General features: G+C 41.5%; 1 protein-coding gene across 1 annotated transcript in view; it reads left to right on the top strand.

Annotated features, from left to right (window-relative positions):
• The window catches only part of LOC308284802 (very-long-chain enoyl-CoA reductase-like), a gene marked incomplete at both ends in the record, with an annotated part of 36,625 nt that extends 9,409 nt beyond the window's left edge, over nt 1–27,216 (top strand). The window contains 9 exons of the mRNA XM_080725529.1: nt 15,285–15,388; nt 17,483–17,598; nt 17,698–17,803; nt 20,251–20,323; nt 22,368–22,411; nt 23,449–23,506; nt 26,042–26,130; nt 26,528–26,573; nt 27,089–27,216. Of these exons, the coding sequence (XP_080581655.1) occupies nt 15,285–15,388; nt 17,483–17,598; nt 17,698–17,803; nt 20,251–20,323; nt 22,368–22,411; nt 23,449–23,506; nt 26,042–26,130; nt 26,528–26,573; nt 27,089–27,216 (764 nt within the window). The remainder of the gene's footprint in view (nt 1–15,284; nt 15,389–17,482; nt 17,599–17,697; nt 17,804–20,250; nt 20,324–22,367; nt 22,412–23,448; nt 23,507–26,041; nt 26,131–26,527; nt 26,574–27,088) is intronic.
• Between the last annotated feature and the right edge of the window lie 692 nt (nt 27,217–27,908).

Genomic DNA, 27,908 nt, shown 5'->3' with positions numbered 1-27,908 from the left:
TATATGGCAAAGTATAAATCAGGCTTAATAAGTGCAATGTTCCCGGTGTGATTCTGTGCCAACAGCAGGATGTATTCCTGCTGTGAGGTGCCAACCAGAGGGCGAGAGGTCTCATATCTATGATGCTCAACACTAAGTGCCCGCGGGCAAGGTGGTGGACTCCATAACCGCCACGGGGGTTCTGCGCTGCAATCAACCCAGCACTCTAGCCTCTATGATGAAATGCATACCGATATGTCTGTGTCTGTGATGAGGGATATGCAAATACACAACTACCAGTTGACCCCTTATTCCGAGCTTTCAGGCGCTATATGTTAACGTCACTGCAGGCATTCGGCTACAGTCAGCAACTATGGCATCTCTGTCAAGCTGACATGTTGTTGCAGAATAGACTAATGTGTGTAACTGTTAATTGTCCTTGGTTTTCCAGAAGGTGGCACACCCGTCTTCTGATCCGGTTCATTTTCCCATACAGTAGCCTTGTTTGATTGTCTTTGGCCACAGATATTTACCAGAAACACATCAAATTGTCATATGTGTTTGTGGTTGAAATCTGCTGAACAGGAACACGTTCAGAAAACCAGGACTACTGTTATGATCAGTAATGGCATCATTCACTTTTTTCTTTTTTTTTTGGTGCAATAGAACTCGATCCTATTGCAGAAAACGAGAGTACAAGTTATCAGTGTGCATGATCTTCCGTTCCTAGATCACAACGATACAAGCAATCAATATAGAAGACTACATTTTAGACAGCCTTGGTTCCAGCCAATATTGCTGTGATCTTAGACTAAGTTGACAAAGACGATACTCTACAAGACTTTCAAGAAAGAGAAAAGAGATAATGTGAACATAGAACTGTGTTTACTGTTTAAGAACTGACTAAATGTTTTCCCGTCCGTAAGAGTAGCCAGAGTATGGCATTCAAATAATAAAACAAACAAGACTTTTCTCATTCCACTTCCCCTGACCTGAAGGAGAGAGGAAGACATTTTTCATAATCGTAATCAATAGGCCATGAAAGGCTCTTGTGGGGCGAGCCATGCTGATCCATCTCCCTCAATCTTCTTTCCCTGTGGTAACCCTAAGGGTTGGAAACCACTGCCAACGGTGCCATCAACAAAGTTATTCACCTTTTCCCCCACAGCGTTGAATCGGAGGCGCCACAGCAGAGCTCCCACTGTAAGCAAGCTAATGAATAGATTTGTCATCTCTCTAATGGCTCGCTGTATCACCGCAGCACCTTGGCGTGAGATTTATGCTAATCGTGACGGTAGAACAGTAAATGCATTCTTTCTCACAGTATTCAAGGTTGATTTATGCTTCAGTTGCACGGCGGTGTCGCACACCGAAAGTAGACGATTTACAAGCTCACAACGCGCAAGCTTGTAAATCGGCTAATTTCAGGTGCACGACACCAGCGTGAAGCCGAGTATAAATCCGGCATCAGAGTTCTCAACCGGCTGATGAGAGAATGTTACAGTGGCGGTACAGTATACTGCCTACAGTATAGTGCAGCAGTACAGTATGTGACTGCACTGCAGGAGACTTTTTGGAACGTAACTTTGGTAAAAAAAAAAATAACTTTGACAATGTGTGGCAGAAGGTAGCCTTAAGTACCCGGCAGTTGGGGAGTTTATATCCACAGCTGCAAGAGTATAAAAAAATGACGAGCTAATGATTAGGCACATCTCACATTGATTGGGCCGGGAATTATTTTGGCTCCCGGAGGCCCGACCATGCACGCGTGCGTGCGTACGCACACACGCACGCACGCACACGAGCACACACATTTGTATGACTGTAATTGTGAGGACATCAACATTTTAAGACTTTATGATTTTTGAAGCCACTTTTAAACCTTTAGAATGAAGCTGAAAATAGTATTAACGTGTTGCTTGTGAGCTTGTAGATCAGGTGCGACACCAAAGTATATATCAGGCATCACTCGAACCCCCGACCTTAAACCTAAACTCGAAATACTTACAGGTATTTCTGACACCAACCCCAACCTGACATTTTTCCTGACTGTAAACCTATAACTCTAAAAATCTGTTTTAACAACTTTATCTGTGAGGACAAAGGAAAATGGTAGTCACAGTGTGTGCTTCTCAAATTCCTCTACACTTGTGGGAATCGACATTTGGCCCTTGAAGCTATAATACAAGTACGGTACACACACACACATGCACGCACATACGCACACGCATGCACACACACACACACACACACACACACACACACACACACACACACACACACACACACACACACACACACACACACACACACACACACACACACACACACACACACACACACACACACACACACACACACACACACACACACACAATGAGGACGACAAGCACGCGTGCCTTCAAGCAATGCTAAGATGACTTAAGAAATCCTACAGTATAGGCCCATACATTGTTCTTTTTTTCTTTCTCTTCTGCACTTATTCTGCCACACACATACACACACACACAGTAACTATCTCAACAACGGGACTTTGTCTTCCTGCATTAAGTCCCAAGTGTCTGCACTTGGAGATGGGGATATTTTTATCCGTAGTACATAATCTATATGCAAATGACACTGCGTGGAGAATTGGGGGGGGTTACAGAACAGAAGAAGATGGCAGAGACAAGCTTTTACAATAAGTCTATTATGATTGATTAACAAATCAAAACACATTTTGCCTGCTGATGCATATTTTACCGCATTACCAGCTATCTATTTACAATGGAGTGCCAAAGGAGCTGCGAGGCATTGTAATGTCAAAAATAAATAAACGAGTAAAACACAATTCAGCTCCTCACTCGCAGTGGTGACAAAAGGGGTTCTTTTCTTTTGCAATAACGTTCTGTCAAGAAATGTTCTGTTACAAGTAAAAAAAAGAAATCTTGAGTAAAAGTTTAAAAAAAAAGGCATCCTAATAGCTTTAACAATGGTCACAAAATAAATGCTGCACAATTGTACTTCAGTACTGCACTCAGTTGGGGTGGCGTGGCTTGATTTGATTGAAGAGTTTATTAGCAGTTTGCAAAAGTACAAAAGCAGCTGTTTCATGACAGCACAAATCACTGGTACAACTAAAAGGAGATCCTAGTAAGCTTTACGGCTTATTTACACACAAACCACTTTATGTATCTCATATAACATTGAAAGACAGACGGATAGAACATAGTACTTAACACAGGATAACATCAATTACAAAAGCAGAAAATGGGGGGCTTAGTCTATTTACAAGTCTCGAGTAGCAGCCGTCTGAAGGTGACTTTTCATACCAATTTTGAAGGAGTTTAGGGATTTGCACTCCTTTAAGGCCTGCGGAATGGCGTTCCACATGTTGGTGGTATAGCTGGAGAACGAAGCTGGAGCCTTTTATAGTGTTAAATCTAGGTTGAACATGGTTAGTGGACCTGCCTCTGGTGTTGTGATCCTGGACATCCTTGACCTTTAGGAAGTAGGTTGACAGGTACATGGGTATCTTGGAGGTGTATTGTATCTTGTACACCAGGCCCATTGCAAGATGCTGTACTGTCAGCTACTTTGAGCCACCCCACGCTTTTGTGGTGATGAACGATAAGGTGGGCCCGAGGAGGAAGACCAAGCACAACCCTAATCAGTTTGTTCTGGGCTGTTTGGAGCTTTAACTGGCTTTGGCTCTAGGCGATGGCCTAGTCAGTGGTTAAGGGACATACCGCGAGTCGTGAGTTCGATTACCGAGCCCGGCAGCCTTTGTTGTGTGTCACTTCCTATACCATCCAACAAAAAAGCCCCAAAAATGTCTTAAATAAAAAGTTCTCTGCACTTGTTTAGTTATACTGTAACTCTTCTGAACTTCACAAGCACACAGACGCTTTACGCAGCCGTGGATAATAGTGAGTGGGTGCAAGATGGAGAGTGAAATTTGTATTCATTTTATCTCTCTAGTGTCTGCTTGGCTCCTGCTGAGACGCACTCAGGAGATAAAGAAGCAGACTTGCTGCTGCGCGCGGCGCCGCTCTGAAGCACTTTAAAAACACCATTTCATCAGCAATTCCGAGTGCAGGCCCACGCGCTCCTTGAACTTCAAAAACACCTTAAGAGTGTGTTCGGTGCGGATGAGGCTGATAACAGATTAAAAGATGTTTTTTGTGTTGATCATAATGTCCATATTCCACAAAATCTACTCCTCCTGTGGTCAACGCTGGGTTACTCAAAAAGCTACTTCAGAATGCCATCAAATTTGATCACATTCAATGAGTTCAGCTTCTAACTAATTCTGGGAGTAAAAACCGTGCACATAACAACTTCAGTTAAATGAGTAGATCATAAAACAAAAAAAGATCTCCATGAAAATATTTGTTTGGGGCAATTGGGGGCGTAAACCACTCCTTTAAGCACTAGGGTTATAGCAAAACGCAAAACCATTTCTCAATACTGCTGCTATCCTTGATTGTTTACTATGAAAACCTGCAGCTCATGTGCGTCAGTCAGTCACACCTCATCACGACAGAATTAATTTGCAAGTGTGACTCGTGTCATGGCAACCACACTTGCAAAGTAATGATGTCCTTGTCCCTTTTATGCCCATATATATGGAGATGCCTGATGTCATCAATATTAAGCATTTCTGGGAATGACCATATTTGGACATATTGTGTCAGTCTCATGATAACCCAAGCCCCCAGAACACAAGGGTAGAGCTGAAGCGTAATGGACATGGTGGTCGTTGTGACGTACTGCAGCTGGGGCCAGAAACATGAACGCGCATCAAGGCTCTTTTGAATTCTCCCTTTTGCAAATCCCGCCCCATTCTGCCCTGTTACTATGATGGGACATTTGACCCTGGGCAGATTGTTTTTATAGTGGCAGTGAATGGGATTTTTTTTATTTTTTCATAGCCTCATTACAGCTATATAAAGTACCAAAGGAAAAACATCTAGGTGATATTAATAAAAAGGGAAGACAAAGGTACAGTAGTTACATTGCAAAACAGGGGGTTTACCCGAAAATATATGTTTTAATTTGTTTAATCCCAGTGGGACAGAATCCTCTTTGCAGATTCTTTTATAGTGGTAGTGGATGGGATTTTTTTTTTCTTCATAGCCTCATTACAGCTATATAAAGTACCAAAAAAACACATCTACGTGATATTAATAAAAAGGGAAGAAAAAGGTACAGTAATTACATAGCAAAACAGTAGTTTTCCCCCGAAAATAAATGTTTTAATTAGTTTAATCCTCTGGATCAGAGATAGAATAGAAATAGAAAGAGAAGCGCATTGCATCTTGGGTAGGAAGAGGACAGAACTATAATGTTTCTCCTCACATAATAGGCTGGCTTTTCGTAATTCTGCCCATTTAAAATATATGTACCCAATCGTGACTCTTAGACCATTGATAAGGTCCATGTGAACTAGTTTGTTGAAGCTTATTCATTACAATGATCGCAAACGCTATAGTCGCGAGCGGCCTGGCCGTGCTCCGCAGTGCGGACAGCCGGTGAAAGACGGCTGCCACTTTCTCCGACTGCAGAACTCCACCCCCGCTTGCAAAAAGTGAATGTATTTTTCTGGTTGGCCAGTCAGGGAGTCTCAGGGACCAATCAGAAGGCTGACAAACGGTGAATTGACTGCGCGAGTGCGCGTTCATAGCGGAAGTGCTCATTCATGACTTGGATCCCCAGCGCATCCATGAACAAACTCTATGGCGCAAAATGCATCGCTTATGCCCCACTACGTCATACGTTTTACAACCCGGAAGAAGGGGTGAAATCGCCTCATGCGCTGGGTGAGCAACTCGATGCAAGTGGACGGGCGGGGATATCTGGTGTCCTCTCTATACTTATCAGGGACGTGCTGGGCCCCTGATTCAGCCTGAGAAAAAGAGTTGGAGAGGCCCTCATTGCGCTGCTGCTACTCAAAGATTTGCCATTTCAGATCATGACAAGTGACAAGCCAGTGGGCCAATTACACAAGTTATATTTTGTCGTTGTCGGGTGGAAACCTTGTATGTCCAAAACCGTTTGTTTTGTATTTATCATTTAAAAATAATTTAAACTAGTGAAAAAAGCCGATCTACAAGCACACAACGCGAGGGGTTGTGTGCTTGTAGATCTGCTGTTTTCACTACTTTTGTGCGACAGCCTTGTATGATGAAGCAGGGCTTTGCTTAGTGAAAAAAAATTACAAATTTGAAATTTGGAGATACGAGGTTTCTGCCCGACAGTGACGATTTACTTCGTTGGCCGCCGAGCCCCCAAAATGGAACGAAGGCCGACATTTTATTTGTAATTTTTTCCTAATGGCCGGCCTGGACCAGCCGGGAATGAACCGGCCGTTCGGGAGTTGTCCCGCTTTTCCCAATGGCCAGCACGTCCCTGATACTTATTATAACTCTATGTGATAACCAGTGTGGTTGTCGCGACTCGAGTCACACTTGCAAATGAATTCTGTCCTTGTCCCTTTTATGCCCATATATGGATTTTGATTGAATATTCTATTAGTCACAATGAGTAAGAACACAAGTACAGTAGTTACATTTAAAATGCAGCACAGCACCGGTACAGTTAGACATCCTGCCCAACAGGAACATCCCAATAAGGCCTTTTACAGTCTTGTTTACATTGGAAGTCCTTGGCACTCAATTTACAAACATGGCAATGGTAACAAAACAATATTTGTTGCATTTAATAATAATTTAAAAGAAAAAACACTATTATGTTCAGCACAAGGGAAAAGGGGGGGGGGGTTAGGTAAGGGTGGGGGGGTCTCACTTCTCACGTGTCTTATGTGAGAAAGTGATGACTACCTATGCCTCTGGCCTCCTGAAAGGTGAATTTTCAGGGCAGCCTTGAAGGGGAGATCACTGATGTCATCAATATTAAGCCCATATCTGGGAATACCCATATATAATCAACCTATAGGCTGCTACTATGAAGTATATTATTTGCAGTCGAAGGTTTGCCTTATTTATCTAAATGTTAAATTTCTAGAACCAAAAGTATCCAATGGCTGAACCTCTTTGATTGATTAGTCATAGTCTCCTCAGGGAAACACTATAGACCAGGTCAGGAAACCCTCATCTTTTGGTCTGCAGTGATGGCATAACTTATACTTATTATTCTATTTTTTCACAAGACTGATGGCATTATCCATCACCTGCTTACTTTAAAAGGATCCTGTTCACATGAATTTGAGTTTGCATGAGGGATTCAAAAAAGAACACCAAAATATATAAAAATGAAAGAACCACTTTCTTTGAGGTATAAGACACACTTTGTTGCCTACAAATGAACACAAATTGTGTTGCTGTTGTTTCTGCTGTGGGTTTTCCTCCCTTCAGAGCGCGACACGTTCATTGCAAATTAATCTGTACTTATAGTAACTGCTTTGATAGTTGGAGTTGACTTCATCAGCACAGTAGGGAGTTGACAGCCAGCCAAATAAACATCAAAAGACTTTATCCTCAGAGCCACAGGATGTGGACTGCTAAATATCTTCTTCCCCTGGACAATCAGGCATATATAATATGAACGAACAGACCATTAGAAAACTACATTTAATAAACTAAACATTAATGTGACAATGGGAAGGGGATATCATTCAAAATGGTAATTTAAAGTGCATTTGTGGCTATCACATATCACGTCTTACCAACTTATGTTCATGAGTTTATGTTATCTCACATCAGGAGACCGACTAAGCAAACCAAAAGATAAAATAAAATGGGCTTGCCACTCAGGGGTGGACTGTGCATATGGCCGACTATAGGGGAAATCTCGCTTTTGCGAACGGCCATCATTTCGACCGAAGGGTTAGCGACTCACTCCACGGAGGTTAAGGTTAGGGTGAGGGTTAGAGTTGGGTGTCGAAAAGATGACATGTAGTAACAGCGACACGCTCCCCCGACTTTAATATGGGCCAGTGATGAGAATTGTCTTAAACCAAATAGTTTTTGCCCCCGTTTTAGGATAGTTACAGTAATTTATAATTTAATATATAACTATAAGTGGAGAGGGCCAATCTTTCAGTAGCACCGGCGCACAGAGCAGAGAGACATCACATGATTGACCCACTGGCTTGTATATCATCTGAATACCAGCCTAGTAGCCCAATCACAGGCTACTGTGGCCCAGGAGTCCCACCCAAACATATAACAGCTGATACAAGCCACAACGTGTCGCTGCCTCGACGCATTGTGTAGGTAGATCTTCTTATGTTCGGTTTGCACCGGTTGTGGTGGGCGTGGGCCGGTCTGGGCCAAGATGCCAGGGCCAAATGTATGTACCAGTCCAGCCCTGTATGCCACACTGACATTGAATCCATATTGTATGACAATAACAGGCATTGCTACTCATTTAGAAAACAGCAGAGCGAGCAAGTACTGCGTTTGGTGTTTCCTGTGTTTGTGTTGTGAGTCTGTGTTTACGCCCGTAGCCAATCAGGGAGCATGGAACTAGCCAATCAGGGAGCAGCGTTCTTGGTGATGTCACCATCAACAATTGCGACCTCATAGAAATAACAAGGCGCTAGTTGGCACCTCGGTAGAGTGCCTTGCCCACCCACATACAGACAGCACCCAACAGCACCGATCGCAGTACTTGCGTGCTCTGCTGGCGCACAAGTAGGCCATACATGGCCACGAGTGCACAAAGCCCAAGTTGGCACCTCTACAGAGTGCAGCCTAGTTGATTGCAGTGATGGAAGAAGTACTCAAACGTTTTACTTAAGTAAAAGTATCAGTACTGCAATGTAGAAACACTGTTACAAGTATAGAAGTTCCATATTCAAAATGTACTTGAGTAAAAGTACAAAAACATCGTCATGAAAATATACTTAAAGTACCAAAGGTAAAAGTAGGCTACTCATTGTGCAGAATGTTCCGTTTCACATGTTCAAAATCTATACAAAATATTTTTAAAATAGCCGATCTACAAGTAGTCAGCTAGTAGATCTGCTATTTTCAAATGGCAGAAAAAATGTAGGGCTGATGCGGTTACTGTATGTTTTGTAATAATAATACAAAATAAATTAAAAAAGAATAAGAAAATAAATCTACATTGTACAGTGGACTACTTGAGCACTTCGCTACTTTCCACTACTGCCACTAGGAAACGTTGTCTGGCTATCAGTCACCTAAAACAACATAAAAAACAACATTAATACCGCTTGGCACCAAGCTTGGTCGCTGCCCGTTTTAGATTTCCTTGTCTGCTTTTTTACAAGTTCTATCTGACTGAACTTGTTTGATGCCCGACAAACATGATGGCACTGACGCAAGACCTAATGTTTCTGGTCGCCCGCCAGCTGGGTGTCAGAAGGAATCCGAGGGACACGTTACACCATGCTGGCATGGCACGCTGGCACCGGTACCAGTCACACAGATCACTGTCACACTCCTCCTCCGTCACATTAGAATATACACACCATGACCTTGGCTTGGAGGGGTTTTAACAGCTTAAAAAAACTACTTTCAACCTGGAATGCCCTATATATAGGCCCACCTTCCAAAAATATTCAAAACAGATCGAATAAGCAACGCGTCGTGACTCGTGATGTGCTGTGATCTTGTTGATATGGCTATTTTCAGAACGTTACAACATCGCACAATACGATGAAGTCTTAAACAGGGATTAAGTGGTACGTCAACATGAATACTTAGTTCAGTGGTTCTCAACCTGTGGGTCGGGACCCCCAGATGACAGTGAAGTGACAATTTAGAACTTTTAAGACATTCTTAATACGAAAATTCTAATAAAGCAGAAAAAAGAATTACCATTACTGCATCAAAGTAATCAACAAACTAACTGGTCACAAATTTGGTCAAATTATCAGGCTAATATAAGAAAGAGCTTGTAGATCTTGCTATTTTTTTAATATTTATCTGTGGAACCGGGTCAAACAAAATTGAATGCCAAAATTGAATGTCCCCAGTTCAAATATCATCATTTTGGGGGTTCACGTCCTGAAAAGGTTGGGAACCACTGACTAAAGCGTCATTCCCACCAGGCACGATAAAGGCCCCCTCCTGTCTCCACTCTACATTATTCGTGGGTGAGCTACTGTACACACTTCACTTGTGAGCTTGTAGATCTGCTGTCATGTTCGTCCCAGAATAGAAACACTTGGGTTCATCATGTCAAGTTACACATACAGTTTAACCTGCATGTTTACGTTAACTTTTGAATAGTACTTTGTAAACAACAGCACTTAAATTATCAGCTTTTTGTTCATCTGTGTATCTGTGAATCAATATCCACTCTCACAGGTTGTATAAACCTGTCATAAACCTCAAACTCAATCTTCTGAGAATGCTAGTCAGCACCTGAAGCTGCTGAGACCAATTTGTCAAGGTCATCGCAGCTCTACCTACAGTAACTTCATGCCACAAGACTTGGCATGACTTGGCCTGTTAGTCATATTCAGATTGTTTTACTTGGGTAACTAACAACACAAACAAACTAGAGTTACAGCACTCACACACACGCACGCGTTTGCACATACACACACACACACGTGTGCGCACACACACACACACACACACACACACACACACACACACACACACACACACACACACACACACACACACACACACACACACACACACACACACACACACACACACACACACACACACACACACACACACACACACACACACACACACCCAATTGCCACCATGACTTTTGAACTAAGGGATTTATTCACCGTTGCACAGTTCATAAAGACAAGGTGTGCCCACGGATTAAAGGCACCCGAGCCCAAAGCTCCTAAGAATTACATTTTCTATGACTTGGAAATTCTGGATGCTAGGAAGGCACGGATTTGTGTGGTAAAGGTAAAGTATATACTTTCTTATCGGTTCAGTTTAGCAGTGGTTGTTACATTGGAAACTTCTGAGGGAATTCGCTGCGATAATGACATAGATAGTGGCTCACTTCTTTTGACAACTTCTACAGGTGGAGCCAAAAGCAACCATATGGGATATCAAGCGTCTGATATACCAGAACTGTAAGTGGAAATTTATCATGCTCTCAGAAAGAAAAGTCACAGATTTCCCGCCTCTGTGGCTGATTAAAGTTGTTGCTCATGTGCACCAAAGTATGCTGAAATGATGATGAAAAACTAAATATATACATTTATTGTCTGTAATAACAACAATTTCACAATTTTGTATTGTCATGTTTGATCTTTGCCTATTTACATTTTTAGTTTGAAGCACATTCAGTCTTCGCATGTTGTATGAAAAGTGTTTGACTTTTGAGTTTTTTGACTATCATGTTGTAGTGGATCTAAAATGTGTTCTTATCATTTATTTACACTGTAGGTCGAAAATGGCATCCATCCCGACAGTCTTTGACAATACAGCCCTGTAAGTATCTACGAATTTAGCTACAATGTTGCCCCATGTGTAGGGTATATATCACCGTTTTAAAGGCTAAATACAGAATTAATACGATACTGCTAATACTACTAGTACTATTATTAGCCTTTTTATTATGTGACAGGGGAAGGTGACCTACGGTAGGCTAGAGTAAACATATTTACAGCCTGTGGTTTAAATCAAGCTGTACAGTATAACTCTGCCCCGAATGATGACAAACTTGTAATGCGATGCTATCTGGATGCAAGCAGAGAGCTGCACCAGCTGTGTGTTTGTGGGTGCACATTCCCTGTTTATGCTCAGGGTACAACGTTACCGCATTCATAAAGTAGGGTGTGATGAGTGAGTGACAAGTGAGAAGGCAGGCACACACGGAGACAGCTCCCATCTAACCCAGTGTAAGACCTGAGGCCGATATCTAGAAATGCCTTCTAAATCAGTGGTTCTCAAACTTTTTCGTACCCCCAGGGCCCCCAAATTGATATGTATTTGGCCACGGACCCCCCATCTGAAAATGTTATGTGCCAGGGAAGAGAACATTTGTGTTAAGACATTCTAAAAGATGGGGTGCCGTGATATTTCCCCCCCCTACAACATAATCATCAAGTATTATGATTATACTTGTAGGAAGATTTTTTCCAAAAAAGTGTACAGAAAGTGTTAAAATTATAGTTTTATGTGGCCATTTAGTATGCCTGCATGGTTGTCAGGTGGGTGGTAGCCTCGGAAACCCAGACTTCTTTTGGCGATCGGAAAGAAAAAGAAGCCTGGGCGATCGCGTTATGATCACTGTTGTAGGAAGTGTAGAATTTCCCTAACCAATCAGAGTGCAGAGAGCGTCGCACCAAATGTGTTGTTGACGTCATGACGCAGCAGCGTTCTCTGCGCTGAGCAGAGGAGCAGAGGGGGGTGGGGGGAGGAGAACACATGCTATTGGCTGGAAACTTGCGGAGAGACTCGCACTACACTAAACTGTCCGCGTAGAGTGGGTGGGTGGTGACCCAGCTGAAGTTAGCCACACCCACAGTGTTGTTGTGTTATATAATATCATTATAACATTATATCAGTGTATTTCAGTTGGGCCTTTTGACTCGGTCGGCACCGCTCAAAAATGTTTAAAAATAGCAGATGTACAAGCCTGCAGTGTAGCACGAAGTGACACAATGTGAGATTGTATATCTTTATTTTTGAGAACCACTATTCTAAATCCTAAGAGAAAAACGTATGTGGCTATATTATATACGTATATAGCTAAAACCTAAAATGACACAGATATGCTTTTAATGGGTTAAGACAGTGGTTCTCAAAGTGGATTTCACTCATTTCAGGGACTCTCTAGGTTCCTTTGGAGGTCTAAATTACCCCTTACAAGTCTGTAACTTTGACAGTGTACAAATTGAAACAAAAGGACCCTAACAGGTCCATTTGGTTCCATTTGTACACTGTCAAAGTCAAGGGGAGAGCTTCAAATTTAAAAGTTTGAGAACCACTGGGTTAAGAAAAACTGTGATAGGCCTCCTCAGAACCACCAGGTAATTTCGGGGGCTTTAGAGCAGCAGTGGCTAACTCTGCATGGCCACTATACCGCAGTGCCCAGCCCAACAATTTGAAAATGACACAAACAAAAATACATGTGTTGTTGTGTGATGTTCCTGTCTGAGTGTAATCCTGTTCATGCTGGGTGTGGGTTTGTTTGTTTTGGCTGTGAAGTGAAATCCATCTCATACAACTCTTGGGGAGAAAGAAATGCCAAATATTTATGCATAACCTCCTTTTGAAAGTAACTGTGACAAAGGCGTGTATCAAAACAGCGGCGCAGTTCGGCCAGTGGAGACGCCCCTCGTTCCGCTTGCCTCTGATTGGCCTAAGCCCGTGGCGGCACCCGGGTGGGGACGCTGTCATCTCTGTCAGGCGCGTAGCGCGTTACTTTAACAATAACCTGACACGTTATAAGTTATCTTGAGTATGACAGTAGTTCGAGTTTTAATGTTAAAGTAAAGGCGAATTCGAATAAGCTTTAAGGAAATGCTGAGTATGAACAAATGTATTACATTTTTGGCTGTTGTAAATAAACAGTTATGTCTGCATTTTCTAAGTTATGTCTGCATTTTCTAGTAGTGAACAAAACAAGACAGTATATTTTTATCTTTTCAAAGTGTGTTGTGAGCCGTTTTCACTAATTCTAATTTCTCTTTTGTACCATGCCAACCCATTAAAAAAAACACCCAGCACAGAAGATAAATAAAATGAGAGGCCTTTCACAGTACAAGTAAGTTTATTTTGAGCACAGCACAAAAGTGTCAAGTGCAGGCTTTAACAGTTTTTTTTATATATATATATATATATATTTATGCGTGTGTGTTGTTAAGAGGGGCGTCTCTATAGAGTATAGGGGCGTCTCCACTGGCCGAACTGCGCCGCTGTTTTGATACACGCGTGACAAAGGACCCGCATGTCAAAAGAGCTGGTATGCTCCTTTTTACTGCTACAATGGAGCCTATACATTAGCTTTTGAAGGAAATGTATTTTCTTGTTCCACATAAAGCTTGTCATAAATGACATGCATTATACAGTAGTTGTGAAGACATTTGGAATCGGTTGAATCGTGTCAATGTTAATTTTTCAATTGTATTGCATTGATGGTGTGTGGATGGTGTTCATGTGTGAAGTGGTATTCAAAATATGTTGGGGGAAATGCGCCGTCAAGAATATTTTTCAACTACCACTCAATGTCACAAGAGTGTACAGCACTGTATCTTTTAAATTACAGACGTATGTTGCAATATACCCAACAAAGAAGAGCAATACTAGTTTCAAACTTTCACAGCCTCTTTGTAACACAAAGGTTTTGAGGCTGACAGGCTTGACAATGGGAATCAATACAGCTGCTTGCATCCACGGGGTGTATTTCCAATTATCGTTGCAGGTGGTGGACACTTGGGTTTTGCCCTGAATATTTATTGAGAAGGCCGGCCCTGGCTCCTCACAGCGGTGCCTGAGTGACCACTGTTGCCTTGAGAGCCAGTGGGAGGTTTTCATTTAGCCCTGGACTTATAGTCCTTATAGTCCATAGTTGTCAGTCAGAGGAGGCATAGAGAGTGAAATAACAAAACATTTAAACACAGTTACATTCTTTGGCAAACACTATGCAGCTGGCTCTTGAGAACGCTTTTCAGATATCATTTGACCCAGGTCTGCATACTAATACAATGTTTTCATTCATATATTTTGGCATACAGAAAAATGGAGAAATTGCCCTTATCAGTTGGTTTAACGAGGAGAGCCTCCGGTACGCCCCCTGGCTGCCACCAGGGACACACCTATCTTGGGCACTGAGCCATGGGCAGCCCCAAAGGACGCCATTGAGAAGTGGCCAATGCAAAGGCATCCGTTTGTCGCAAGCTAGATTGCAGTGGTGGAATGTATTATGTAACTAAGCTCATATACTCAAGTACTGTACTCAGTTAGGAGACTCAATTGATTCTCCTTCTGAATTCTCCTACTAGAGACTCCGTCATGAAATGATTGGCTTAGGAATGCAACAAAAACATGTCAAGGCTTCATGAGGTGTGTAGCTGTAAATGATAGAAAATAAGTATTTTTTGGGGTGAACTACTCCTTTAAATACCAGTTAGATACAATAACACATTATAATGGGCCTGGCATGCCATCACATTTTGATGACAGCCCCACTGTCTGCTTCAAGTGAAGTAAGGTTACATTTATGTCTAGAATTAGTTTTGTTATTTTCCACAGGAAGATATAACTCATTTACATAAATTTGTCTGAGTTTTCTTTTGTTCTGCTCATACAGTAAGTGAAATGTTTTCAGTTTTCTGGAAAACAAAACGGAACCTCCATCCAGCCATGCAGTTATCAGCTCATTCTTTCCTTGCTAATTTCCAGACGGGGAATCTCTGCAAGATGACCAGGTGTTGGGGAATCTTCCGGTCGGAACCTCAGGCACCTTATTCTTCCATGACCTCGGTCCACAGCTGGGATGGGCCATGGTGAGAGAGACCAGTGATGGAAGAAGTACTCACATGTTTTACTTAAGTTAAAGTATCAATAATCTATTGTAGAAACAGTCTGTTACAAGTACAAGTTCAGTATTCAAGATTTACTTTTACTACTAAAAGTACAAAATAATTGGCTAAATGTATTTGAACACCAAAAATAAAGAATACTCATTGTTTCACAAGTCTTCAAATGTATAAACATCTTTTGAAAATAGCAGATCTAGAAGCTACAAGCTCACAAGATCTACAAGCTTGCAATGCAAGATCTCAAGTTTGCAATGCATCGCAGCAGCTATTTTCAGAGAGTTGGTGTATAGGGAAAAGGCGCAGACCAAGTACAGAGCCAACAGTCAAGCTGACTAAATATTGAAGGTTTAAAAAGTGAACTATCTGAATAATGCACATTCAACAATCTATGAAATCTAAGTAAAAGTTGAATCCTCAACACAATTTATACAACACGTATAGTGCGTGTCCCTGCTTCATCTCTCTCACTCAGCTAAGGGGTCCTTGGGCTAAAAATGATGAAGACTCCTGTCCTAAATAATTAGTTGTTCAGGGATTCATCCATGGACATTTCCCCCCAGCTCCACACCGCCTCTTTGCCGAAAATAGCCGATCCAGAAAAAGGCACACTAAGTTTCAAGTTGTTAAGTTCCTAAATTAATAAACACTATTACAAGGAATGAAAAGTATAACTACACGCCTAAGAGTCCATGCTTCGGCAGCAGGTGTAGCATAATATACCCATGACTCTGAGAAGATCCCACAACGCAGAAGTGCTATAAGGAGAACCCAAGGAGAGAAATAGAGAGGATATTTTCAATTCCAGATAAGAGTGTTTTGGAAGTTATGTGTGAGAGAGGGGAAGTTATTCAAGGGGAGGGAACTTTAATACTTCATATCTGATAGTCACTCTGACTGAGTTATGCAGGAGAAACTTTAGAATTCTAAATCCAGTCACTGTCTTGCATAACGTATTTCATTCAGTCTTACATCATATTTCTTGCTACTCCTTCCAGTGTAGCCTAGCCTACTGCTGGACTGACAACTTTTAATCTAACGGCTATAACCATGATTTATGTTATCCTGGCAGGATGCACTGGCTGATTGAATGCTTAATGATGAGAATATACAGTATTTTATTATGTCTTGGCCTGTCTGGCATCACGTACTGGACAGTACTGTAAAGTATGTGAGGTCTGATTGTCCTTGTGCCCTTACTGCCAGTATTATGTACTCCACTTGTGATCTTTTCAATGTGTATCTGTAAGGGTGTCATCGAGAAAATACATATACATGTACATGTACATTTATGGCCTAGATGAGAGTGTGATAAAAGGATCAAGTCATCGCTTGGACTTGGGTTTAGGGTGGCCTTAGCTGAGTACCAGTTTGACCCTCGGCTTGCTCATCTACATGTCAAAGTGTCCCTGGACCCTGAGCAAGATGCTTAACCCCTAACATCTCCCCACCAGGCGCAGCTGATTAAATGGTGAATGCGGAAAAGTAATTTCCTCTGCACTGGGTATGATGCAATACAGTTGTGCTTGCTACTGAACTGTCTGTCACCAAAAAGTGAACTTGCTGCCAAAACATCTCATGTCAAAAATGGAAATAACTCAGACACCCAAACACAGTCAGTCGCTGTGGATGGTGTGATAAAACGAGGAGGACTGAGCAGACACTGGAGTTTATCCAGGTGCAAAGGAACCAACACACGCAGCAGAAAACTGTCACCTTTGACGTGCATAGAATGCCTGATGTGTCAGGACAATCTCATGATGAAATTCTCAACCAACTCTCTCCCCACACTAGGGGAATCCCAGTGGGAATCCCATTTCATTCATCAGGACAGTTCCTCCTTAGTAATGTTAATCTATTCAATTAGAGCTTGTGGATCAAATGCTATAGTACTTTCTCATTGTCCTCGTTAATAAGTGAGGCTACAGGTATGTGATGAGGAAATTCAGCCACATACCAGCATAGCAGCCACAGCATGGGCCAGGAGAGTAATTAATATTTAGGCTACAGCACCGGTTGTACAAATATATTCTAATTCTGGATCTGATTCTGATCCCACAGGTGTTTCTGGCAGAGTGCTTTGGACCTCTGATCGTCTACCTTCTGTTCTATTTTCGTCTGCCAAACATCTACCTGCCGCAGCACAACTTCACCTCCAGTCCCTTCAAAGTGGTCAAGTAGGTTTTTAAAATCAAAGCAGGAAATTCTGTGTGAACAGTGCCTTTCCTTGCTAACCCAGCAGAAATGACAACCTATCGACTGTATTGCAATTGCAGGTTGGCCTGTGTGTGCCATTCGTTCCACTATATCAAGAGACTGTTTGAAACCATCTTCATACATCGTTTTTCCCATGGAACGATGCCTATACAGGCCACCATGAGGGTAAGTCATACCATACACTATGTAAATGATAACCTCATGAACCCTAGCATTATGGCCTGGGCAATGTGGGCATGTCAACAAAAAAATCCTCAAAATCGTCAGATTTGGTGTGTAGAGGAATACATTTTTATCCTATATTGGTTTTACGTCTTTCAGAAACTGGCAACAAATTGTCAGTGTCACGCTCACGCCCGGGGAGGGTAGGACCCAAGGCGCAGAAAATAACACAAAGGAAGTTGGCAAACTCTAAACTCTTTACTGGCGAGAAAATGTAACGTACACCGCTAACAGAAGTTAAGAATCACAACAGCAACACTGAGTGGCTGCAGCTGCAGCTGGTACTGCAGCTGGTGTTGCCAATACTCATATTGGACATACACACAGGCCGTACTCAAACATATGTAAGACTGAATACACACTGGGAATTCGAATCGAGCAGTAACACTGGACCAGGCAGCAAACAAACAATAACTCAGCGACCTAACAAACAACGCACCACTCCTCAGAGTCCTCATAATACTCTTTAAAGTCCAATTGACTATAAGATGCACCGTGACACAGCTGGATGCCCAGGTGGAAACGTTCTCTCTATTAACAATTTTGCTGCCATTTTAAACATAGCTGTAGTAAGCAGCTGCCAAATTGTCCTTACCTTTTAACGTGGGCACGCGCACGCATCGTGCACAATCTGTGCGCGACTCATCTAGTAGACGTGTAGACTCGGTGATACCATTCTATGGCCATGCAGTCAGCTCACTTGTTTACAATGAAAAGCTATGCGAACGGAGCTGCGACTGGACGTCAGACCGGATATGGAAACCTTTGATCCGGTCCAAACGGGAAATACGACCGGATACAGTTAGGGGGCGGGCCTAAAGTCTCCGAAACGGCTATATACAGCGATCATACTTTTAATCGTTTCATAATGATTAAAGCGAATTAAATCTCCAGTTTCGACGGGAATCGCAGAGTATGAGTTAAAGTCCTCAGAGGAGGTGGGGAGGGCGTGAGGACACTCTGGGCAGTCACAATAGGGCAAGACAGGGGAACATTATTCAGGACGTGGGAAGGACACACTCACAGGACAGGGCCAGAGGCCGAGATCGTGACAGTCATAAGTTATTCAAAAGTTTCCTTGAAATCACGGTATTCTTAACTTACTAAAGCAACAAAACAAAAGCAATGACTTGTACATCTATACTTTTGCCAATCAGCTACACAGAACATTTCCCTAAATGTGTGCCGCAGTCTAAAGATACATTGCGTGGGCCGTGATCAACAGACAGCAAATGAGTACCATGTCTAATATTGGTAAACAAAAACATACTGTAGTCTACGTACGTGTGATTAAACACTACAGATGGTTAGTTTGACCTCCCGCAGGGGTCAGTATGTGTGTGTGTGGGAAGAGACTGTAGTACCATTAGGGAAAATGAGTACTGACAAAAATCCAGGGCAGCTATGCTAATTAGGTTGGCACAGAGCCCCCTGAATGCCCAGTGGGTATTCAGTAGTTGAACGCACACTACCACTCCACTACAAATAGACTTTGCTTGACTTTTAGAAACTCTGCAGCAAACTCCACAAACCAGGGTTGCCATGTCCACTTATTATAAGCTTTGTAAATATTGGTGGTTGCGGGTTGCATTTTTGGGGGAGGGGCTTATTGCGACCGTCAGGTTTTTTACTATGAAAACCTCCCTGGCTGTCTGTCAGTCAGTCCCTCTGTCTGTCCGTCACGTCACACGTTTGGCCCTACTCTTATGTCTGGCACCTTTGCCCCTATCCATGCCAAACTTTGCACACTCCTTAGCTGGCAAACCACAACCTCCGTGGTTTCTCACATGCCCCTCTTCTAGTGCCACCATGAGGTTGCTACGGCCAATTTGTGCATACATGCATACATCTCCTGATTAGGGAGTCTCACTGGTTTTTAAAGTGTAGAACTGCTAATTTGGACTTGTTTCCTAATGTTGTTTAACAACAGTGGTTCTTAAACATTTTCATGTTCAGTGCCAAATTAATATGTATTTTTTCCACACTTCCCTGCCTGAAAATAAATTGTGCTAGGGAACCCTGGCACAAAATGTTGTGTCGCGACGCGTTGTGACTTAAGTTGGGAGCTATTTGAAAATGCGAGCTATTTGAGTTAGCTAATGTGAGAGTGTGAGAGAGCTATTTGAAAACAAGATTCAGAGTGCTCACGTGTCAGAAGATTCTTTTGGGCTGGTTGTTTTCATAGACCTTGTTGTGTATTTCTCCCGCACAATCTGGCAACAGTGTCCACAACTATTGTCTCCTATTATTATGACACCATATGGTGTGCATCTGTGGAGTGACTCATTTTGAGAACTCAGTGGTACGTATGGTATCAAGCATCATAACACAGCATGGTTACTGAGATGGTTGACCACACTGACGAATGTGTTACACTCTCTCTCGCCCAGAATTGTTTGTATTATTGGGGATTCGCTGCCTGGCTGGCCTACCATATCAACCACCCTCTGTACACACCGCCTTGTGAGTATAACACCATCAAATATCATATCTCGGTTGTCAGGCAGAAACCAACTATGCCCAAAATATTTCAGGAAATGAAAAAAAAAAAAAAAAAAACCTGACTCATCAAAGTTGCTATGGTGACTTTATACACGTACAGATACTTTAACGTGTCCTTATTATCATCACCCGAATACAGCTAATGTGGGTGGAGATAGTTTGTCCAATATCATTGATTAGATAAAGTTGGAGTCAAGTGGTTTGACTGACAATATGAGGATCGAGTAGGAGGTTTAGTGCTTTTTACTACTTTTCATTGGTTCAATATTTGTGTTCTGCCCTCGCTATGCGTGCATCCTTAGGCAGACAGTTAACATCAGATAGCCCAAAAAAGGACCAGGAGGAGACTGATATCCATTTGAAGGCTTTGTTTGGGTTTTGATTTTCTTTTCCTTTCCTTCTTTAAATATATATATTTTTAATTGTAGAACTGAAATGACATGAAATACACAAACCATACATTTGTTACAATGTGTACTGAAATGTGTTCCACTGTAAATACTTTTTTAATAATGCTTTTATATACACTAATTAACTTGCAAAACATGAACTGCAGCTAAACATTCACACAGCTGCAATGAAATGAAACTATATAAACCACATGAATTGCCCAGCTAAGAAAGGCAGCTTTAAACAGAGTTTAAGGTGCATTAGAAATGCAGTTTCTGCACAGAATACTGTAAATCAGTTTTTAAGGTGCACAGTCTATGTGGCATGAACTGAAAAAATCCGAAAATAATAATATTCAGTTCACAGGTAAAAGACATGACTGGATTTCACTGGAAGGGACAATACAGCATTGCTGCATTATGACCCCTATTAGCTCAAAGCAGAATAGCCTAATGGCTAACATGGCACACAGTAGGTTTGCAGCATAGAGGTAAACTAGCCGCAAATTGCAACACTAGATTTTTTTAATAATCGGATGAATCTAGGGTTGCAATACCTCCCATAGGGATCCAATGCATCAAAACAGTTTTTTGCTATCTGATTGTGTTAAACGACTTCAAACTCACCAATATTGTGGCTCTATGGAAAGCTTGGAATTTACTCTTGCTATCTGCAAAGTGTTTGTTTCTGAAAAATCCACCGTATAATTGTTATGATTTATTTTCTGTCAAGAAATCCGAGCAGACATGGTTTATTTTCTAAGTGTTGAACTTCGGAAGCACTCGTCTTCTATAACGCCATGTCCCGCTGCCTCCTGCATTATGTGAAATTTAGAACCAGGTGGTCACAGGACCGCTGAGGGATTTTCCACGAGCGCTTCCAAACTCCAGCACTTCGAAAAAATAATCACCTGAACCAAATTTCTTGGATAGAAAGTAGCTCCTAACATGCCTACTGTGGATTTTTCTGAAACAAACACTTTGCAGATAGCAAGAGTAAATTCCAAGCTTTCCATAGAGCCACAATATTGGTGAGTTTGAAGTCGTTTAACACAATCAGATAGCAAAAAACTGTTTTGATGCATTGGATCCCTATGGGAGGTATTGCAACCCTAGATTCATCCGATTAAAATAAAATCTAGTGTTGCAATTTGCGGCTAGAGGTAAACAGGCTAACAGGCTAGGGAACAGGCTAGAGAATACACACAGTTGGGCTCTCAAAAAGGGAGTTGGCAATCTTGTTTCATCATTACTGAGACACAAAAACAGTACTTACAGACTCAACCAGACTTTTCAACTAGAAGAGAGAGCTGCACATAGCTGTTGCATGCGGTTGCATGCCCAAAACAGGAAGTGAATTTGGAAAAATACTGGAGTGGGTATAATAAGAAAGCCACCCCTAGGGGGCACTGTTTAGCAGAGCTCAAAGAGTTGCACAATTTGTAAAACCCACAGATGTAAAGGGTGTTCAGTAGCATAGATTTATTAATAGATTAAAAAGTATTTTTAAAAATGTAATTTAATAGTTGGTTGTTTCTGTCTGACAGCAACGTTATCTTAGTATCTGATGAATGATATAATAATACTAAGGGAACTATGTGTCTTTTTTTCCCCAGCGTATGGTAAATCACAGGTTTATATCGCATTTGCTGTGTTTGTGGTATGTATTGTTCTTGCATCTTGTTTTATAAGCATAAATATAGTTTAAAGCCCAAAGCTCTTTACCGCTATTGGTTTTGTGCTGGTGTCTCCCGCCACATTTTTAGTTCTTTTTTCTTTAAAAATTCCCATGAAAATGGTAAATGGTAGAGACACAAAAATGTCACCAATGGTTGGAAGTTGTGTGCGTTACTTGGAGCGCTAAAATTAAATTTTGAAAAAAGTAATAACTCTTACGCCATGTGTCCGATTTACACAAAACGTATACAGATATCCATCCATGGATGAACTTCAAAAGGCCATGGCTCAGCACTGAAAAAGACCAAAGTCAACAACCGTTGGGCCAATCATTAGTCCATATGTCCACATAATAGGCTATACCTGAAACATTCCCTGAAAGATTTATTCAATTTGACCACTAGTTCATTGACCTTTTGTGTTATCCTTTTAGCATTAATGCATAATTGTACCCCTATTACTATTTTTTATTTTGCTAACTGTTATAAAGTATTCAATCAATCAATCAACGAACCAATAGGAATGCTCTCTCCACACGTCTCAGCCAATCACAGCGAAGAGGTCTGAGGTTTGATCTGAACTGGCTTTGGAATAGTTAGCCTACTATCTATGCTCAACACCGTTGAGCCATGTATATAAAATGATTTTGAAACCAGACACAAATTTGCGCACAAATCAATGACAGTTTTATCCAAATATTAGGTGAATTATGTTTAATTAAGCTGAAACATGTCCCCAAAATGTTTTTGAAATTGAACAGTGGGATATGATGGCGTTGCCAAAAAAGGGCATTTCCCACTGCCCAGCACAAATTTGTCCATTAATAAATCTGTTTGATCTTCATACAATTTAGTATACAGGTGCAACTGTCAAAGGTCTAGACCCCTAGCAGCTTTCAACTTCTAACAGTGCGTGTTGGTGTTGGCTTATAGACCCCTGAATCTCTGCTTTGCAGCTATATTCCAATCTGTTTTACTGTACTAGACAGCTAATACAAATATACCACTCTGCTCATTACAGCTTTGTGAAGCAGGAAACTTCTCCATACACATGGCTCTCAATCATTTTGGCTGCAATGGTAAGTTTTGCACTCCACATTCTAATTTGTACGAATAGCCTACAGTATTCATCAGCCCTGTTTTTGGTCTCCTGTGGTTTGTGTTCTAATTAATGATTATGTAAAGCTTGTGGTTAGTCAACCACTATATCGTACAGCATGATGAAGTTGTGTTTGAGAGATTTATTTTACATACTATTTACATTTCAGGCATTTAGATAATACTATTCATTTTACTGACTTACAATGAGTGCCACAAAGAAACTCAAAAGCATAGATCACCAGACTTAGTGGGAACCAACGGTGAGCACAGTACAAAGTCAAAACTGCTTTACATTCAGGGCCACGCCGCCTTCACAAGGGATAATAGATAATGTTGAGGATGCATTCAGAGGGGCTTTATCTGGGATGAGGGGATATGTGCCATGTGCTCCTTCTGGTAGGTTTTGTTTTGCACTCGTCACTGTCAGGCAGAAACCTTGTATCTCCAAGTTTCAAATGCCTATGTTTTTTTGGTAGATGAAAGCCTTACTTCATCATACAAAAGTGTTGCATAAAAGTTGTGAAAATAGCCGATCTACAAGCACACAACACTATTTTAAATCTTTTAAAAAAAAGGGGGGGGGGGGGGGTTGGACATAAAAGGCTTCCACCCGACAACGACGAGCTATGCAATGACCTGTGCACATCTATGCCAAAATGCTAAACCGTGACTGTGACAAATATAGTCTCAGTAAATAAACCAGAACTATAGTGGCATGTAGAAGTACTGTAGAAAACACTGCAAGGTTTCACAAAACATTTTTTTTTTTCCCCTGAGGAAAGTTTGAAAAACATTTGGAAGTGGAATCTGTCAGTCGGTCTCAGTGTGTTCAGCTCAGCTTATTGATGACACAGTATAATAGAGTATTCCCTATTTTTGACGATACTATATACAGTAGCATGGCATATTTCTGATGACAGTTTATAGTTTTAGGGTATTTCAGCTTTATTTTTGATAGTGACAGTGACAGTGAGTGAGGCGAGAGACATAGACTGTACTATGCAGCAAAGAACCTTGGATCGGATTCGAACCCAGGCCATGGCTGTGGATGGACGGACAGTCCATTGAAAAGACTATCTATTAAGATTAACTTTATTTATGTATTAAAGTATTCTCTTACCAGGCGAGCCACCAGTATGGCCTATTTGTGATGACATACTGTATGCTATGGGAAATATTCAGACAGCCTAGTTTGCTACTGTATGGTGTTTTCTGATGAGATACAGTAGCATAGCTTATTGCTGAGGACGAATGGTACAGGATTCTTGTTTATTTCATTATTTTACGTTTGTGTGTAGTAGCCTGTAGTAGGCAGGTTTTGTTTTTTTGCTACGGTATATACAGAAGGCTAGCATGACTTTTTGATGACATAATATGACACAATTGTCATTTCTGACAACATATAGTAATAGTATGACTTTATCACAGTACTAAAAGTGTGATTCTATTTACATGGTGACTTGCTAAATGTTTGCAAATAAGTGAAATTGTTGATGCATCCAAAATTGTCACTCGTGTTCGTGTAACAGTTGACCTGCCCTGTAGTAAGGCTTATAATTACAGACACCATTTTTTATGCCACGGTTTATGATATCGTATATACAATAGATATATTCCTTGACATTGGGCCTGATACAACTTAAAAAGGGATCCTGAAAAAGTTAATCTTAAAGTCAAACTCTTTCCACAATGACTGAATGAAAAACTTTGTGACAACCTGTGATGGATGCCATACAATGATATGGCCTGTCAAAATATGACAAACTTTGTGACTTGTGTGTGGTGCTTGGGTGGCATGGAGGCAAAACCCTCCGGCACTATATGCAATTCTTCAATTCATATACCTTTTTGATGTGTTAAATTCACAAGTATGACATTTTTGATGACATGATATCTTTTTTCTTTTGACTGGTATGAATGTGAAATTGGTGACCTGTCAAAATGAATGCCCGGTGTGACAGTGAAAATGTTGACCCATTCACATTGTGACCATTGTGACACTGAAACTTTGTGACAGTGAAATTGTTGACCCCTCCAAAATGTGTGACTGGTGTGGTGAAACACATGGTGACATGATGTCAAACTTAATGACCGGTGCTGCAGTGGAATTGTTGTCCCATCCAAAACCTGTGACTGGTGTGGGGCTATCCCAATAGCGTGGAGAAACCAGTCGATTGCCCAACAAGCCACCAATTCCCTCTGATTTTCTACATTGCTTAGTGAAATATTTTATTTTGTATACTTCCAGGCCAGAATAATGTATAGAAACCAGGATTCTTTTCCACAAACATTCTGTCCAGTGTCCACAAGATAACCATGTTTTAAGAGTTAATGTGGCCTTCATGGGAGTGATAAGAGAGCCTAATAACTCATGTATGAAATCACCTATGCTCTCATATGCTCACAAGCCAGTGATGTTTGACACATTTCATATCATCAGACGTTGTCCAGATGGCATGCTAGGAGGATATTTCCATCAAGACCTGTGCCTTACTGTTATATCCTGTTAATAGGATCCAGGCCAAAGAGTATCCCTTACCCCACCACAAACCCCTTCACTTGGCCTTTCGTCGTTGTGTCCTGTCCAAACTACACCTATGAGGTTGGTCAAACGTTATGTGAACCCAGTACATAAGCTTAAGTCATTTGAAGAGGTTCATTTTTGGTATCATCACCTGCGATGGATAATGTTAAATATCTCTGAGCTATTGATAATTGTCTTAATTTGTCTTGTCTTCATTTTATTGTGTCCACAGTAGACTTGTCAGATGGTAAGAAGAGACTAATACAAGTTTAAAGTAATTGCCCAACATTGGCAATTTGTATTAGTTGCTTTCCAAAATGCTACAGTAAAATGCAGGTCCTTCCGGTAGAAAGGTTGAACATTCCCTATCTCTGAGCTCTACAGCAAATCAAACATGTCCCTCAAAAGCATTCGTTTTAATTGTGCCATTCTTCTCACTTTGCATGCATGGATATCTCCTTTCATTTGTGTGCAGGTGGGCGCATGGCTTAGTTTCAGCATCATGACCCAGTGTGCTCCAGGTAAAAAAAGAAAAGAAAAGAAAAAAGAAATCAACGTAATATAAACAAATCAATTTAATGTAGCTACTTTAACTCACTCAATGAGTTTTTTCAATGGGCCTCAGTGCCAATGATGTCTTTTGTGTTTTTTGTATAGAAACTCTTTTTTTTTTTTTTCATTTTTTTTTTTTTTTTAAAGATGCAAAATGACCTGAGATCAGAGAGATGGTTTTCTCTGTTTGTGTGTTGGCTCCCTCGTTTAGCTGATTGAGAAAATGTGTGTCCATTCTAGTGGATGGACACTTTTTTTCATTCAAACAGCTCTATCTCTGGAACCATTTGTCTGATTGACAAAATTCTTTTTGCCACTGAATCACAACAACTGTGTCTGTTTCTGTGGGGAAAAAACATTAAAAAAAACATTTTTTTTCATTGCATGGCAAAGAAAAACATACAAAATCAGGGCACAGCTACCTTGGAGCCATTTGGGCATTTGGCATTGAGTGAGTTAATGTGTCCCCATGTTTTGCCCACAGTGGCTGTATTCACCCTGGTCAGCTTCATCCAGATGACAATATGGGCCAGACAGAAGCACGGGGTCTACACCAGAGAATTCATTAACTACCCTGAGCTGCGCAGGGCCATCGTCCCTCTGTTTCTCTGAGCTCTGTGGCCCAACAGCAGCACGCCGGGCGAGCGAGCGGCCTGAGGCGATGACACAGCTACTCAGCGCTGGAGAAGGGTAATTGGACACCGTGTCACATAAATCAGGATTATGACAAGGCACTCTGCGCCAAGTGACTCTCGTCTCAGCCATTCAGAGCCACCGTTGGCCAGCGGTGCAAGCAGGGGCGTCACACCAAATTCTGGGCCCTGGGTACAACGATTCACTGCGGGCCCCCCATGAATGTTAACTATTGAAAAATAGCAGATCTACAAGCTCACAGCGCGGCACCGAGTGCCGCGCTGCGAGCTTGTAGATCTGCTATTTTTTTTAAATCGTGAAAATGTGTGCCAAGAAACCTATGTTTCCATGTCAGTGATGCTCAAACTTTTTCATGTGAAGGACCCCCCCCCCATCTCAAAATATTTAGTTCCAGGGACCACCCAGAAGCCAAATTTGAGTTACAAATGTTCACTTAAAAAATACATATATTCAAAGATTTGCGTACATTTTCACGACTTTTCAAAAATAGCAGATCTACAAGCTCGCAGCACGGCACTCGGTGCCGCGCTGTGAGCTTGTATATCTGCTATTTTTCAATAGCTAAAGTTACTAGGGCCCCTCCACCTTGGGCCCTAGTAACTCAGTCCCACTTTCCTACCCCTTGTGACGCCCCTGGGTGCAAGTAGCAT

The sequence above is a fragment of the Nannobrachium achirus genome (genome assembly GCF_963921795.1).
Source record: "Nannobrachium achirus genome assembly, chromosome: 5".
Taxonomy (NCBI): Eukaryota; Metazoa; Chordata; class Actinopteri; order Myctophiformes; family Myctophidae; genus Nannobrachium; species Nannobrachium achirus.
The sequence above is the reverse complement of the archived record's forward strand: the minus strand, read 5'-3'. Positions and strand labels throughout refer to the sequence as shown.